At 42.8% G+C, this 16,759-nt stretch overlaps 1 protein-coding gene across 3 annotated transcripts in view; it reads right to left on the bottom strand.

The window, feature by feature from the left end:
• Positions 1–376: 376 nt before the first annotated feature.
• The window catches only part of PLD5 (phospholipase D family member 5), a 405,908-nt gene continuing 389,525 nt past the window's right edge, over positions 377–16,759 (bottom strand). For all 3 annotated transcript variants that reach the window (XM_025878059.2, XM_073899910.1, XM_073899911.1), the window contains 2 exons: positions 14,427–14,541; positions 377–7,067 (listed from right to left, as the gene is read on the bottom strand). In XM_025878059.2, coding sequence (XP_025733844.1) covers positions 6,811–7,067; positions 14,427–14,541 — 372 coding nt within the window. In that variant the 3' untranslated portion in view covers positions 377–6,810. The remainder of the gene's footprint in view (positions 7,068–14,426; positions 14,542–16,759) is intronic.

The raw sequence follows: 16,759 nt of genomic DNA, 5'->3' as shown, positions 1-16,759 counted from the left end.
TAAAAAAAAGATGGATTTGGGCTTTAGGAGTCCTCATCTTTCTTCCAGCTTGAACAGTCTCTGTGTCTGTGGAGTAGCCATCTCCCGAATGAATTTTCATCTGTGTCCTCAGTGCTTCCAGTTTATCTTGATGAGTCCAGGATATTTGGCAACAAACGATCTGATGTTCACACTTGCGGAGTGGATCCAGGTGATTCACTGTGGAGATCACCAATGTGGGTCTGCGTCTAATCAAGACATGGTTACTACAGTGCTTCTGTTTATTTTCTCAGGATAGTCTCCTGGGGATAGCTGTAACTTTCGGAAGTGTGTTAGGCCCCTCTGGATGGCAAGGAACAGACGCACAGTCAGGTTATCTCAATTATTGTGAGTTTATTTGTATCAATCAATACACAAGAAAGTACGAAAGATAAGAAAGCAAACCAGTAACCACAGAGTCCAGCCTCATTGTTCAGGGATCAATCATTACTACAGCAACATAAAAAGCAGACATGGTGAGTCAACAAGAACTCTGGGTATCTCACCTCTGGGTATGTTACTGCTCTAAGGTGGTACCATTAAAGTGACTTTGCTCCTCTCTATTTTGTCTGCTCTTGCTGCTGCCCATTTCCTTTCTCTATCTCATATTCAGAGGGCTCATAAAGGAGGGCTCTGGATGGTGGGTCCACATGCCATCCAACGAGAACAGCACTGCTGGGTTCCTCTCTCTTCCTACGCCACCCCACAGCCCATAACTGAATTTCTTTTAGTCATGGTGCAGTTGGCTGTGGCCAGTGTGGAGTGTTCATGTGACAGGAACATGGTTCTGCTCATGTAGAAGCTATGGATGTGGTCTCTCCAGGACTCTAGGAAAACTACAGATCCACCCAGGAAATATGCATAATAACACACAGCTTTACTGCTGGGGACAGGTAAGCTTTCTTATGGAGGATTTTCAAAGTGCTCTATCAATGCCATAACTTCCCTGAAACCATGGTGTTTCTAGCTCTTACTACATTTTTGGGGGGGAGAATGTTGCCTTTAATAACATGTTCTTTCTAAAGCAGTTGATCGTCTCCATTTTTAAGCAAAAGGAAGTGGAATTGTAGATTGAGCTCTGAATCACATGTTGTTGGCTCATATTTTCTGAGTTGTCTTTAAAGATCTTCTTCCTCCATAATACTGGAAAGTCACAGATAATTTCAGTATTTTTAATATTGGAAATTGAGGTCATACTCCCAAGATCTGTTGTATACTTATGTGGGGGAAACTCTAAATTAGAAACCAGGTTTGTCCATGTTTGTGTCTTACAAGGAGTTATTTCTCAACCATTCCTAAGATTTCTTTCACCCATGAAAGACGGTGGAGTCCATAAAGGAATTAACACTTTTTCAACATGTCTGAGGCCAGAAGGAATGGGTTTGATAACCAGATACCCATTTTGTAAAAGGAGAAATTTTTTCCTTATTAATTTTTCTATGAAATAAAAATAAATCATAAATAATCTTCACCCTTACTTTGATTTAATTGGACTCCTTGCACATGATTGTCTCTCATTAGATTGTTAGGCCAATTTCTTTTTAAAACATGAAATTACAGGATTCAGAAACAGCTGACAAAATCAAATTATAATTGACTATTGCAGGTTCATCAGGTTGGCTTTATTAAGCCTTTGTTAAACTCTCAAATGATAGCTTTAAAAAAAGTATGCCTTTTCAGCTTTCATACCTGTATAAAAAGGGTACCCACCATGTACATTCTTTCAGAGGTAAGATGTCTCAAATCCAAGTTACTCTAGCAAATATAGTAAGACGGTACTCTGTGTGCATCTTGTGAAAGGGACTGTAGTAACCACTCCTGATGTGTTGGCTTGAGTAGGTCCTCAACTTCTGAGTGGCCAAATAGGAAGGGAATTTGTGCATTTGGAGTAGTTGCTTTGGATGACTTTCAAAGAATTCTCCAGACCTGAGATTCAATTTGGGCCTGTTAAGCAGGCACCAGGTGTGTTTGATTATGGGTTGAAGCCTAGAAAGAATAGTGTGGTGGGTAAGTGTGTGAGACAGCTGAGCCAATATCCATAAATTCCTTTTCTGTCACTGGACCAGAGTGTACAATCTGGAAGCTGACGAGAAAACTAAATGCCTCATCTCACAGAATGAAAAAAAAAACATATAATATTTACTTATGAAAAAATTGAGCATTTGGTTATACGAAAGGTTTGAGAATTTTAATGATGCCCCCAAATTCAGCCCTTTATCACACCGATTTATTTAGGGATCTCAAGGTTAATAGTATAGATATGTCCAGGTACAACTTTATCCTATTTACATAAAGAAACATTAAAAATCCAAGATATCCTTTGTAACAGAATCAGAAGTTTAGTAGTTGAACATAACAGAAGAAAATGTGGAATAGCCTATTAAACCTCCCATTTCTTTTTAGCAAATGGCCAAAAGAAGCAGAAGTGAATGGTGACCTTTTTTAGAACTCTGTAAGTACAAGATTGCTGCTGGTCAAAAATAAGAAATTTCGGTTTTTACTATTTCTAGAAGCTTCTGAAGAATACCTATCTAGTCACCATAAAAACCACTATCTTCGTAATTAAGCCACCGGATGGGAATTCTCTCAAACGGGAAAGGCAGGCAATGAACTGGGGTTGACTTTGGGGCTATTAAAAAGCCTCTGGCAATTTAAATCGATAAGGTAACAGCTTATGATGAACAGCTATTTGGTTATCAGCATATAAAAGAAAAAGAAAAAGAAAAAGCTAAATCACAGCAAAGGGGAAAATGCTGAATATGGATTCATTTATCCAACCTACCTTAGGCCAAATGGACATTATATGAATCTCCCCTTCAAAAGGCTTATAATAAAGTGCACCAGTTCATCAAGTACAGAAATCCAAAGATTCGAACATTTGTCCACAATACATGGGGCTGTTCATTAGGGACTGCATCTGAATAACCAAATGCAAAGATTCTCTCATTGCAGAAGAGAACTGTCCATTTGCAAGTGAAGGCAGCTCTTCACATCCCTTAAATGTTAAAGATAATGAAATGAATTCTGGACAGAGAAACTCACACAAGTTATTACACATATGAAAAAAGGCAGATTCTGGGATAGAATTCCTGAGACAGACGGACTCTGGGTCTGATCTTATCAAGAAATTCTGAGAGTCTCTTTATTTTGTGTTTCCCCTGGAATTTAGTTCCATAAAACTTCTAAAAACAAACAGAAAACTCAGAGTGAATCAAAGTCACTTGAGAATAGCTGCAGGCTGGTGGGAAATGAGCTTCTGTCGGTCCCAGGTTCAGCGAGGCACTTTGAACAAACCAGGAACTGCGGTAACAAAACACAGTTTTCAAAGGGTAAGATCAACCAACAGTGTGATCAGACCCGTCTCACGAAGAACCAGTTCAGTGGTGAGACAAACAGCACAGAGACAGCCCGGATAGAAAAAAGAGCCCAGAGCTACACTCCTGTACCGTTTTCCACAGCTCTTTTGTTTCCTTCACTGGGTCTGCTTTGACTTTTACACGCTAGTTTTCATGCTATGTTCCACGAGACTGTGGAAGTCCATGAACATCTCTTTACGAGGTCCTTTAAAGACAGCGGGGACATTTTCAGCGTGCCTCGCTTCTATCATTTTCAGGTACCCAAAGTGTGGCATTCACAGAGCATGGATATCATCCATAACGTTGCATTTCCCCTCCGATGGTTTGATAAGCTGTGATTTAATTAGCAGAGAATGCCGGCGGCCTGTGGCAGTGCAGAGGAGGCCAACAGTGTGGATGTTTGACAGTGTGTGTCAATGACTTGATGTGGGGGTGCTCAGTGCTGTGTGGCTCAGGAGGAGAGCAGGCTACACGAAAGCCGTTGACCCGCACACGTTTTTGACTGGAAGGCTCATCAGAAGGCCTAAATGGACCCCACGGGAAGCAGAAGTATACTCTTAGAGTGAATCACCATTTAAAATCAATGCTTGAGAATAAATAAGGCACTAGGTTGTGTGTGACACAGAAATCTAAACTATGGTCTCGAATTGTGTTTGCATTCCTTTTCATATTCCCCTTTGGGAAATAACTCCTGGAATATTTATGGAGAAAAACAATGGAAATTAGCAGTTAGCCTCTTGCTCCTAATTCCTGGCAAGGATATGGTCAGATTGTCTTGAATTAAAGTGTTTTTGCTTTGCCTTCTTTCCCTCTTGGGAAATAATTTGTAGGGTGTTTGATGGAAGTTGTTTGTCTATTTAGCACAGACACAGAGTCAGTAAGAGAGGAAGGCCACTCCTAGAGGGGTAGATAAAGCATCCAAATGCAAAAGGAAGTTCTGCCGAATTAAATGCTCTCTTAGGAGACCTGAGACCCTCTCTGTGCAGGGGCTGTTTTCCTGGCTGCCTGGAGGCCAGCGTTGCCTCCTGAAGTCAGTGACCTGTCTGAGGAGGTGACCGTTGGGCCAGGGAGGGCCCTGCTGCTGCTGGTCTCCTGGTGACACGAAGTCCCGGGACACGGTTCCTGATGCCACCTTACTGATGGGCTCAGCACAAAATGGCAAAGACTATCATTTTATAAAGGACACAGTTCTATCACATGCGACAGCGAGGGACAGTGAAAGGGGCCTCGTGATGCCAAGCCAACGCTTGTCCCTCGGCTGTGACACACACTTCAGGAGACAATAGTCTTTCCCCTTCACATCCCCTTTCGAACCTTTCGAACCTAGCCCCGGTTGCTCTTCTTTGCCTGGGATTGAACTTGGGATGTTTGTTTGTCTCCATGCCTACCCTGCTTGTTCTTTTGTTTTCTTTCTTTTTTAAAATCATTTCCAAAACCACCTTTACTTTACCGAGATGATTGGCAGGATAGCTCCCCTACTCAAATAAGGACTGGGGATATGGTAAATATTTAGAGTCTTATGGCCTGGCCACTGGCGGTGAAGAATATCATTAAGAATCTCCCCATCTTTCCCAGCTGTCTTCACCGATGGGTCATACATCCAGTAACACCTACCTTGGAAGCAACAAGAAAGAAGCTATGTCACATGACCAATAGCTGACCAACAACAGCCCTTCTACACCAATGGAACCCACTGGATGAGACTCAGATCTTCTTCCGTCACTCTGCCTGGCATAGTAGAAAGCAAGTCTCTAGATATAAAAGATAAGAATTAAGATTGCTTTTCCTTGCTCTGAAAACACACACACGTGCTGGTCCTCAAGAACGATCCCTAGCACATCTCGTTTTGTAGGGATGTTACTTATGACAAAGTGACCCAACGAAATGTTCCATCAAAATGATGACAATCCCAATCTCCAGCATGGTTTCTGAGTTCCTGTGTCCACCCACATTTACAGCTGGAGGCTGTGGATCTGTTTTCCCTTGTAGGCTTTCTGCGAGAACCCGGTATTGATTGTTTCAGGGTACCACAAAGATTAGTTCGAGAAAAAGATTATACATCACAATGCTTAGCATTTATATAGGTTCTTTTGATTTCAAATCAAGTTATAAATATTTCCTACCGTGACAACATCTACGCGAGGTAGGTGAGTATGACTGTCCCTACATTACCAATAGAAACCCAAGGCCAAGGAGTGCAGGACTCTGTTCCAGGCCCGAGGGGGTCAGGAGTGACCTTGAGACTGGCATCCTGGTGGCCACCTGCTCTGGGCTCTAAAGAGGCCAGGCCTGTCTCTAGGGTGGCAATGGTCTCCATTAATATAGGGTTATATATTGTATAGATATAAAATGCAACACACGACGATATTATAGAACAATAATCCAATATTTTTGTTTCTTAGTAAAATATGTGAAGCACAGTATTTAAATTGCATTTCTCTGAAAAGCATTTGGTATATTAAATAGCTCTATAAAGGTTTGCTGGCATACTCTTAACAGCATAATGAATGATTCTAAAGAAATTAAAATCCACAGATGCAGAGAGAGCTTTCCTTTATAATACCCTAAGCTAAAAAAAATGTGAAAAACTACTTTATTCTCATAATGCAGATCTAATTGCTTGCTGGGTATTCGCAGGTAGCTACCTAATTTTTCTGAGCTTGAGAGAAAAGATACATATTGCTGGCTGTGGTTTTAAATTATTAATTTGAGGGGAAAAGGCAGTTGAAAGGTGAAAATTAAAGACTGCTATTCCCATTTGGCATCCATTCTGAGGGAATTCATACATTTTCAAAAGACATCGCCATACTTGGAACTAGCATGGAGGTGAACAGAGGGGACGCTGATGCTAACAAGAACATTCTCTGAGAAGAGGAAAAAATGGTACCAAGTGAAAGGTACGGTATTCGAAGAAAATGAACAAGGAGGTGAAAGAGTGGTTTTCAAGAGGCTGGCATGAGATGTCAGCTGTTCATGCTTGGATGACTGCACGGGTCTTGGAGACAGTTTATGGGGTCAATACTTGGCTTGATCAGTCCCTTGGCTGCGGTGAAAGCCTCACTCACCTCTCTAAGAAGCAGCTCCCAGAAGAGTGTGAAAGCATTTACCTCATGCTAAGCTTTGTAAGAACCGACCAGGTGGGTCGGCAGAAAAAGTTCTAAAACTAGGAAGTCTTAAAATCCGTATGCAAACTTAAAAACTAACCTCCAAGCTGAAATGACATTCTCTGTCAGGAGTAACAAATACAAAAGTCCTAAACTTTGTGTACGCGCTGCTAAGATATTGTTAGATAAGATATTACATGGCGGTCAGAGAATATTTTTGTGGAAGTGTGCTTTTTCCCTACAAAAAGACATATTAAATTTTTTTTTCTCTCCTCAAGTCCTTTATATAGAAGTAGGAAAGATGAGCTGTCCTGTCAGTTCTTTCCTTCACGTTATGCACTGGCGGGGTCCCTCGAGCTGGTGCTGGACGTGGCAGTTTGGTTGCTGGGGGGTTTGAGTCTGAACAGGTTGGAGCAGTTCGGCTGTTTGGTCGGCTGCAAGGTCCTGGCGTAGGGTGAGTACCAGTCCCTCTCAAACACATCCTTCAGCTGCTTGATGATGCTCCTGTTGTTCCTCACATCTGCTTGGTTGATAACCAGGCCCGTGCCAGCATTCTGGGTAAAATCATTCCCTACCCAGTCAAAATTGCCTGCAAACAAACAAAGCAGAGAATGGGGTGCCGAGTTAAGATCTACGGGGGGGCGTTAATTCCCCATTTAATGAAACACCGAGCAGATTCTATTAAAAAAAAAAATGACAGGGAGATTGAATTGTGTTGACAGCTCAGGAAAAAAAAATTTCCAAGAGGCCTTACATATGGCATATTAATATTTGCATATTATTTTGGCATTTTCTTCAGTTTTGCTCAACTTGAAACTCAAAACAAGGAATCTGCTGGGGTTTTTTTGGTAACTGTTATTTCTTATTGACATTCACAAGACACACTAAATACAGCAACATTTAAAATACATAGGAATACACTTAAAAATCCTGTGAACAATTACTACCTTCTCACAGAGACAACATCTGATCCATATGTACAAATGAGGGATTCGAATTACAATGCTTACAAGCTTGCACATCAAAGAAAAGGCTGAAGCCAGAGAAGGAGGTTCAGTTCCCATCTGAATAGATAAACCTCTCCTTGCTTGGGTGGTAAATCATTTCCGGGTTCCAGGATCTGGCTCGTCGGTCCAGGAATCAAGGCAGTTGCTATGATAGTAGGCTCTAGGCTCCCCAGCACACAGCTTGGTGTTGGGTAGTGTAGTAGTTTGCTAAGGCTGCTGTAACAAAGGCCCACAGACTGGGTGGCTTAAGTAAGAGAAATCTATTGTCTCAGTTCTGGAGGCTAGAAGTCAAAATCAACTGTTGGCAGGGTTGGGACAAAGAATCTGTTCCGGGCTGCTCCCGTGGGCCTGTAGATGCCCAGCTTCTCCCCGTGTCTCTTCACATTCTCTTGCCTCTGTGCATGTCTGTCTCTGTGTCCAAATTTCCCTTGTTTGTAAGGGCACCAGTCAAATTGGATCAGGGCTCACCCCGATGACCTCATTCTAACTTGATGACCTCTCTATGGACCCTGACTCCAAATTAGGTCATGTTCTGAGGTACTGGGAGTTAGAACTTCCAACATATGAATTTTGGGGGACACGGTTCAGCCCATAGCAGGTGGAATCTGTCCCAGAAGGGGCCAATAGTATCTATGTCACTCACGCGTAGTCCATCTTCAAGCTGAGAGAAGATAAAAGGAGAGACTACCCCAAAGTCCCATACAAATCTCTTATCTTGGCATCCATCGGGGAGAAGTTTCTAGCGGGAGAACAAAGTTTTCTTCTCAAGAGGGTCCACTCCATTCATTTCTTTGATCTTTCTGTCCTTCATTTAATGCACATTTACTGAGTGTCTAATGTCTACCAGGTGGGTGCCTGGGGCCATGATATAAAACAGAGCATGACGGTTCCTGACTTCAAGGCATTCAGGAAGGAAACACAATGATTATAACACAGAGAGATGTGTGTGTACAATGCCATGAGGGCAAGGGAAAAGATTTCCAACTCTGGCTGCATGAGTCAGGAAAGCATTTTGTTGAGTAATGAGAGATACACAGAAACATCAGTTAGGAAGTTAGAGTGCCACACCCGCAGAGGGATGTGGACAAAAATATGATCAGGATCTTGGAGCATGAGTGGGGAAGAGTTAGGGATGAAGTTGGGATTTAAGGGTCTTTGTGGGGGGGGGAGAGAAACTGTCCTTTACTAAGTGCCTACTATGAGCAAAGCACTAGGCTTAGCATTTGTATCTGTCATTATCTCTCATAGTTGGTAGGATTTACACCCACTCCACAGATGAGAAGCCTGAGGCTCAAAGAGGTGAACAGATTTAATCATTGGTGGACCCAGGTCTCCATGGACTATCTATAATACCATAAGCGAGGCAGTGTTCTCACTAAAAAAGATTTCATGAATTACCACTAGCCCGGGTGTGGTCTCAGCTCCCAGTTTTGTGCTCCTCTTTAGTACAGAGCTGGTTTCATAAAGAAAACTGAAGGCGTGTTAAGTATAGAGCTTGATTTCCAGGCCCTCAGTGGGTCTTCAGCCATCACTGCAGGAATATTTGCTGAATACGACACTGAGCCTCCTTGGCCCAAGGCCCTGCAGCCATTTGTGTAGGAATAGATATCTACAGAGAGCTGATACCTGTTCCTTCATAGCGCTCCTCCTGTGGGCCGTCTTCCACACTCTGGAGTCCCCTCACATATCAACTCCCCTTTCCATCTGGCACTTCCTGGAATAGCGGAAGTGGTTTCCTTGTCTCTCATTATACTCCTTGAGTTTATTCCTCAGGGCCTAATACCGGGTCCCTAAATCAAATATTATCAGCACTAGAGAACAAACTCTTCTCTCTCTCTGTCCTCTATCTCCTACTGTCTTCCGCCACTCCCCAAACATCACCCTGTTAACCCCTGATGGTTTCATGGCAGACATAACGTTGGATGAATTTTACCGCTATAAATGAGGGACCCGTCCACCAAAGGTTCAGGATACTGCGTTAGAGTCTCTGCCAGTGCTGTGTTTCTGACCACGTGCTCTCAGACACATGGCCATGCTCAGAGGCAGTGGCTTTGTGCAATGCTCAGCGCCAGGTAAATACAGGCTTGAACATCTTAAACTGGGGATCAGTAGAAACTGCAGGTTAAGAGTTATTTGGAACCCGCTGGCAGGCAGCATCTTTGATTCATCCCATAAACAGAAGACTCTTGTGCTCTTGCATGCCTTTCGAGGACTTGTGGAGAAGACACTAAAGTCTTGTCCCCACAGCTGAGTGACAGGAAGTGAATTCATTATCTCATTACATTATCTCATTCAATATTCACTGCAATCCTATGAGGTGATAATACTTACTCCACTGTACTGATGGGGAAATTAAGTCACAGAAAGGTTAGGTAATTTGTCCAAGACTGGAGTGAAAAAAAATTAGAGCTGAGTTTCAAAGCCAGGTCTGACCCCACAGCCCACACTCAACTTCTGTTCCATGTCACCTACAATCTAAAGGCCTGCATGGTACCCACTGTGCATTTCCCCCTCCTCCCCACCCTGCAGACTTCAGCATCAGCCACCAGGGCTGGAGCACCGGGCCACACTGAACTACTCTCCTCTGGGGACCACACTCTCTGAAGGACACAGAGATGGAAATATGCTTTGGGGGCAGCATCAGGAGACGGAAAGATAAGGGGAGAGAAGTGACAAGATTTTGGAGCCTTATTTTGGGAGATTCAGCTTTTCCCTTCAGTACAATGGATGGAGCCAAGATCCTGCACCTTTGATTCTCCAAAGTTTTAATTAGGTTCTTCTCCAGAATTCCAACACTAGGCAGCTTTCTCAGGCCCACAGAGGCAATCCTCCACCAGTGTGATCATGTTTTCCCACTTTTCACTTCCTCAAGGTTTGGCTCAACTTCAGAGTCATGTACCTGCTTCAGTGTTTTCTCAACAAGGACACTGTTCCACCCAGTGCTGAGACTGCCATCTCAGCTTCCCAAATGCATGTGTTGGCCCAGTGGGCAGGAGAACTACAGGGCCCTCCCCAGGAACCATGGCACGGTGTAGACAAGCTCACTGGGAAGGTATATGTGCCTCAGTGAGTCTTCTCAGTGCCTTCAATTAACGTACCACCCCCTTGTCAGCCCTCAAACAATTCGAATCATCTTCTGGACAAATGTGCCAAGCCAGATTCAAATATACTCCAGAGAATTCAAAATTAGAGAGATGATACTGTTTGGGGAATCTTCTGTTAAGTCTTGTGAAGATTTAATGAGCTATAATTCCATGCAAGGTCTAGTGTGGATTTTTCTTAATTCAGCATTCTCAGCTGGTGTCTGACTGATGACTTAAGAGATTTCCAGAACATGCTGATAATCATTTAAATTATCAATGAATTTTCCCTCTGGATACTCTTTAAATATTTTTATACAAGAACTATGCCTCGCTCTAGGGAATTAATGTTTTGCCAGAAATGCTGTGTGTAAAATGAACTCATTTAAAAATGCATTGTAACAGAGAGCCAGAAATAGGCCCTTGTAAATATAGTCAACTGATCCTTACAGAGAAGCAAAGGCAATGTGAGGGGGCAAAACTAGTCTTCTCAACAATGGTGCTGGAGTAACGACATCCACCTGCAGAAAAGAGCATCTAGACACAGATCCTACACCTTTAACAAAAATTAACTCTAGATGGATCACAGAAAAATGTAAAATGCAAAACTATAAAACTCCTAGAAAGTGACAAATAAGAAAATCTATATGAACTTGGGTTTGGTGATGACTTTTTAGACACAATACCAAAGGTACGATCCAGGAAAGAAATCACTGATAGGCTGGACTTCATTACAATTTAAAATGTTTTCTCTGTGAAAGACACTGTCAAGAGAATGAAGAGATAAGCCACAGGCTGGGAGAAAATATTTGCAAAAGACACATCTGATAAAAGACTGTTATCCAAAATACACAAAGAACTCTTAAAACTCAACAATAAGAAAATGAAAAGCCTGATGAAAAAAATGGGCCAAAGACACCTCACCCAAGAAGACACTCAGATGGCAAATAAGCATATAAAGAGATGCTCCATATCATATTATCAGGGAAATGCAGATTAAAACAATGATGCGATACCACTACACGCTTATAAGAATGGCCAAAATCTGGAACACTGACAACACCACATGCTGGCGATGATGTGGAGCAACAGGAACTCTCAGTCTGCTGTGGGAATTCAAAATGATAGAGCTACTTTGGAAGACAGTTTGGCAGTTTCTCACAAAACTCAACATAGTCTTACCATTAGATTGGGCAAACACACTCCTTGCTATTACCCGAGGGGGGTTGAAAATAAGTCCACACAAAAACCTGAATGTGGATGTTTATAGCAGCTTTATTCATAATTGCCAAAACTTGGAAGCAACCAAGATGTCCTGAAGGTGAATGGATGAACAAACCATGGTCCATCCAGACTGTGGAATATTGTTCAGTGCTAAAAAGAAATGAGCTATCAAGCCATCCAAAGATACAGAGGAAGCTTAAATGCATATCGCTAAGTGAAAGAAGCCAATCTGAAAAGGATAGACACTATATGATTCCAACTATGTGATATCTTGAAAAAGCCCAAACGATGGAGACAGTAAAAAGATCAGTGGGTTGCCTGGAGTTGGCTGGGAGGGAAGGAGCACAGAGGATTGGCAGGGCAGTGAAATGACTATGATACCATAATGGTGTATACATTGTCAGGACCCATAGAATGTAACATCAAGAGTGAATCCCTAATATATATCAATATCAGCGTAGGTTCACGAATTGTAGCAAATGTACCACTTTGGGGGGCTGATAATGGGGCAGGTTGTGTGTACGTGTGTGAGGGGGCAGAGGGATATGAGAATTCTGTATTTTCCCTTCAGTTTTGCTATGAACCTAACTGCTTTAAAAAAAAAAAGTCTATTTTTAAAATGTATTATACGGGAAGAAGAGGAGAGAGAGCCAGGAATCCATATTTACTAAGGATTGAGACAGATGGGAGCCAATGTTTGGAGCTTTTCCTATATTATCTCATTTAATCCTCCTACCACCACCAAAGGGTGGATACTTTTATCCCTATTTTACAGATAAGAAAACAGGGGCACACAGAGGCTCAGAGAGATCACATGACTTTCCATCATCTTCCAGCTTATAGGGTCAGTGCTTGAATTCCAACAGAGGTTTTTGTGACTCCAAAACACTTATTTAATTCGTTAAAAGAACTTTTGGATATAGGCACCATATAACTGCTCCATGTACACATGGCACTTTGCTTTGAGTAAACACCACAGGTAAAATATCCAGATCTGAGTTCCTAAATCCAACTGGGCCTGAAACCTGATCTGTCCCTGTATTTCCCAATTATTGAGCCCAAAGTTCCCAGTTTTGATGAAATGATTTTGAGTTTGTTTTTGACACGTACTTAAAGAGAAGCTGCTTTCATTCTATTCTCCGTAAGCAAATGAACATGAGAACATCCAAATTCTTACATCCTAAGCCACCAGGAGGTACAGTATGAATAAAATAGTATTCTCATATTCTAAAACAACTTGAGTAATACACATTTTAAAAAATTCCAATATACTATTCTCCTAATGTGACACATAACTACTCAAAATGGAAAAAGAACAACTTTCCACGGAGCTGGGACAGAGTAGCTAACTCTTGAGTGGCTGATGGCAGTGTCTTCTGGTTCCAGGTGGTAGGGTTGAGGGGGGAGGTTCTGGGTACCTTGGATTCTAGGGCTCACTCTTCCTCTTCTCATCTGCACGTTTAAGTCATTTCCCCAATTATGGTCCGTGTTTCCTTATTTCTAAACTGCAGGCGATAAAAGCCACCCTCCCTATTGGCAACATTGCTTAGAAAATCAAATGAGATGAAGTGCTTTACAAAGAAAAAAAGGCATACTCTATACTCACTCACTGAACTAGGGGGGGGAAAACCCCATATTCCATACTCCTTCATTTCACACACACATTTTTCTTTTCTGCTTTGAGCCTGCTACGTCATCTGTACAATGTAATAGACAGACTGCTGTTCTGTGATTTATGTCCCTTCTTTTACGGATAATAATTTCTGCTCTGCTGTTGATGGTACCAGTTAAAGGATTACCCTGGACTCATGCACACTGTAGGAAAGGCGCACAGAGCTGACACATTAGTAAGTAATTCCACCAGTAGTTATTATTACCTTAAAAATAACAGCTAACATGAATCAGGTATTATCTGTATGCCAGGGGTTTTAATTGTACAAGGTGCCCTGCATATATTACTTAAATTTCCCCCAACGAAGTAGAAACTTGTTAGCCCCATTGTACAGATGGGGATATTGAGGTTTAGAGAGCAGGAGTAAATTCTCCGAGGGCAGACATTTTCAAAATGGCAGAGGTGGGATCGTTGTCCAGGCAGTACTCATTTTGGTGCTGGGCTGTCATCATGTCTGCCTCCTGTGACTCAGGACAGACTGGCTGGGGTACGGTGGGTGGGAAGGGTTCAATTCTCAGGATTCATTTTTTTTAAATTCTATTTATTTATTTGAGAGACAGAGCACGAGCAGAGCAAGGGGCAGAGGGAGAAGCAGACTCCTGCTGAGCAGCGAGCCCGATGCGGGGCTCGATCCCAGGACCCTGAGACCATGACCTGAGCTGAAGGCAGACGCTTAACCGACTGAGCCACCCAGACGCCCCTGGGACTTGCCTTTCATGAGCCATTCACCTCCTCACCCATAACAGGAGGCAAGTGGACCAAAGAATTTCTGAAAACACTTATTAAAAACATCTTCTATGGCATCCTCATACTTGAACCAAGCCCTAGAGGAGAAGTTCTGTTCAAGGGGCTGTTTGCCCTCCCGCTCTTGTTTCCTCCAGGGCCCCGGGGGGTACAGAAGACCATGGTGGGACCGCCATTGACCTGCAGGATCCCCTAAGGAGCCTGACAGCCCTGACACCTACCAATATAAGCCGCGCCGTCTGTCACCATGTACTTGTTGCGATTTAATTTAGGAAAGGTGTGATCCTTTTGTTCTTTTGTAGCACACACATTCTCTCTTTCCAGATCGAAAAATTTCTGTAAGACACAAAAATAAACAGATTAAGGAAGCAGGTGTATAAGGAACGTTTTTGGTTTTGTTCAAGAGCACAAAAGGGTTTCTTATCCAAATATCCACAGTTGGCCTCATATTGGGTTATTAAAGCCACAATCTTGTTACTTCATATAGATGAAGTATTTTTGTTCTCAAATCTTGTATGGGCAACAAGAGGGAAAATCAGCATGCTCGACTAGGTCTATAATGAACACTCTGAGCTGCAAAATGAACACAAAATTCATTCTTTCAACAAGGTGAGGGCCAGAAGGTTTTTAAATTCTCATTGTCTTATTCATCGGGGTGCGCTGGCATTTGAGGTCTGCCTCAGGGTGCTTTCTGTCATGCACGCCAATGACCTGAATGAATATTCCTCTGTGTTGCATACATTATAAAAAGCAGCAGGCCCATGTCAATGACTAGCTGATTCAGCTGGGGATTTGCAAAGGTCAAAAGAGATTTTGCCAAGGGGAAAAACCTAGGTCTACAAGCTCTTTTAATAAGAAGTCAAAAAAATCACCACTTCAAACTGTGAATCCTGAATTTCAACTTTAATGTGACCCCCAAAGCACCTCAGGCCTGGGGCTATGGGGGGCTAAGAGAGGGGGCTGACAGTGGAGGTAGGTGGGCTGGTGTTTGCAGAATCTGCTGGAATTCGTAACTGCTCAGATGAGGCCTGAACTGTGACGGAGCTCACAGGATGACACAGCATGAAAGGTGAGCTCTCGAGTCTCCTTCACACTGGAAAAGGCTGAACATATCCAGAACTGCGTGGAATCTTTCTGGAATGAATGTCTTAGGGCTGTGGGATCATGCACGTTTGAAAGGAAGAAGAGGCAGAGAGAAAAATGAGATGTTATCTAGAAATGGAGACGTCATACAGTTTTAAAACTGTTCAAGTTTGCCTTGGGGAAATAGTGAGGGCTCATCTTCCCCTTCACCCCAGGGTAGGAAAGGAGTGATAAACTAAGTGTGATCACCAAGGTCCCTAAAAGCCCTGAAAATTCTGTTCCGATTTTTTGCAAGACCCCTTGAGATCAATGGCACGCTCACCAAAATCTTATCAGCCGAGAACGGTCCATTGCACATAACGGAGGAAGGTATTACACGGGGCTATATTACCATGATGCTGGGCAATGCTGCCTCGATCCCCCTTCTCCACAGTTCCTGTCTCCTGCAAAATCTGTGTCATTTGGAGGGTTCACAGATGGCCACATTTTGTGGATTCTTCACACAGACTTGATGACCTGTGGATGCTCTTAAGTCATAGTTATGTATGTGGGAAGTCCTGTGGTATTTCCCCAACCCTGCCTGCCACCTGGTAACAGCAGTCACCCTGCTCGGACATTCTGTTACAACACATGTCCACACACTCCACCTCCTCCTTTTGAGGAAAATATTATTGTGGAATCAAGATGGATGTGAAAAAGAATAAAATATACATCCTAATTTATGTTGGGGATGGCATTATTGCTTGGTACTCTACAGAGACTCTTCTGCTCTAGAAAGTTGAAGATGGCCCTCAAGAAGGAAAAGCTTTATCTGGGAGACGAAAATGGCAGCAGGAATCACACTGTATTCACTGACATACCACAAGACACCTAATGTGCTGTAGGTGACAGCAAAGACTGTCCAAAAGGGATTTATGAATTCATTGAAAAATAAAAGCCCAGCTGACAGGGCCAACTTTGTGAGTGCAGTCTCTTTCCCAGGTGTCCCTTCTTGGACACAAACCCTGCCCCCAAGCCAGGGCTGTGGGTGCCCACTCCTCTGAAGAGAGATTCCCTGCCTTGCAACCAGGACTTCTGCTTTATCAGGGATCCCAGGCTCCAGAAGAGATGCCTCATGGAATGTTCCAATGACCACCTGCCTTGAAAAAGCTCCTCACCCACCTGTGTACTAGATGTTGGGGCCACAGGCTGCGTTCCCACTGAGGCTTATGTTGACGCTTAGAAATGCATGGCCTGGCTTCAGTGAGGACCAGAGTCTCTACTTCATGAAATGTCCAACGGTGAACTATTAATGTTTGGTCTATTCAAACAATGTGACCATCAGTGTTGGAAAAGATGGAGCTGAGTAAGTAGAGAATAAAAGGATGGATTCTACTTTCCTTATAATTTCTTGCAAGTCTTAAATGAGAGCACAATATTTCACAATGGAGATTTCAACTGATAGTGCCTTCAAGAAGAGGTGGGAGCAAAG

This window comes from Callorhinus ursinus, unplaced genomic scaffold (genome assembly GCF_003265705.2).
Source record: "Callorhinus ursinus isolate GAN/ISIS: 27379988/994484 unplaced genomic scaffold, GSC_fseal_2.0 scaffold13, whole genome shotgun sequence".
NCBI lineage: Eukaryota > Metazoa > Chordata > Mammalia > Carnivora > Otariidae > Callorhinus > Callorhinus ursinus.
The sequence above is the reverse complement of the archived record's forward strand: the minus strand, read 5'-3'. Positions and strand labels throughout refer to the sequence as shown.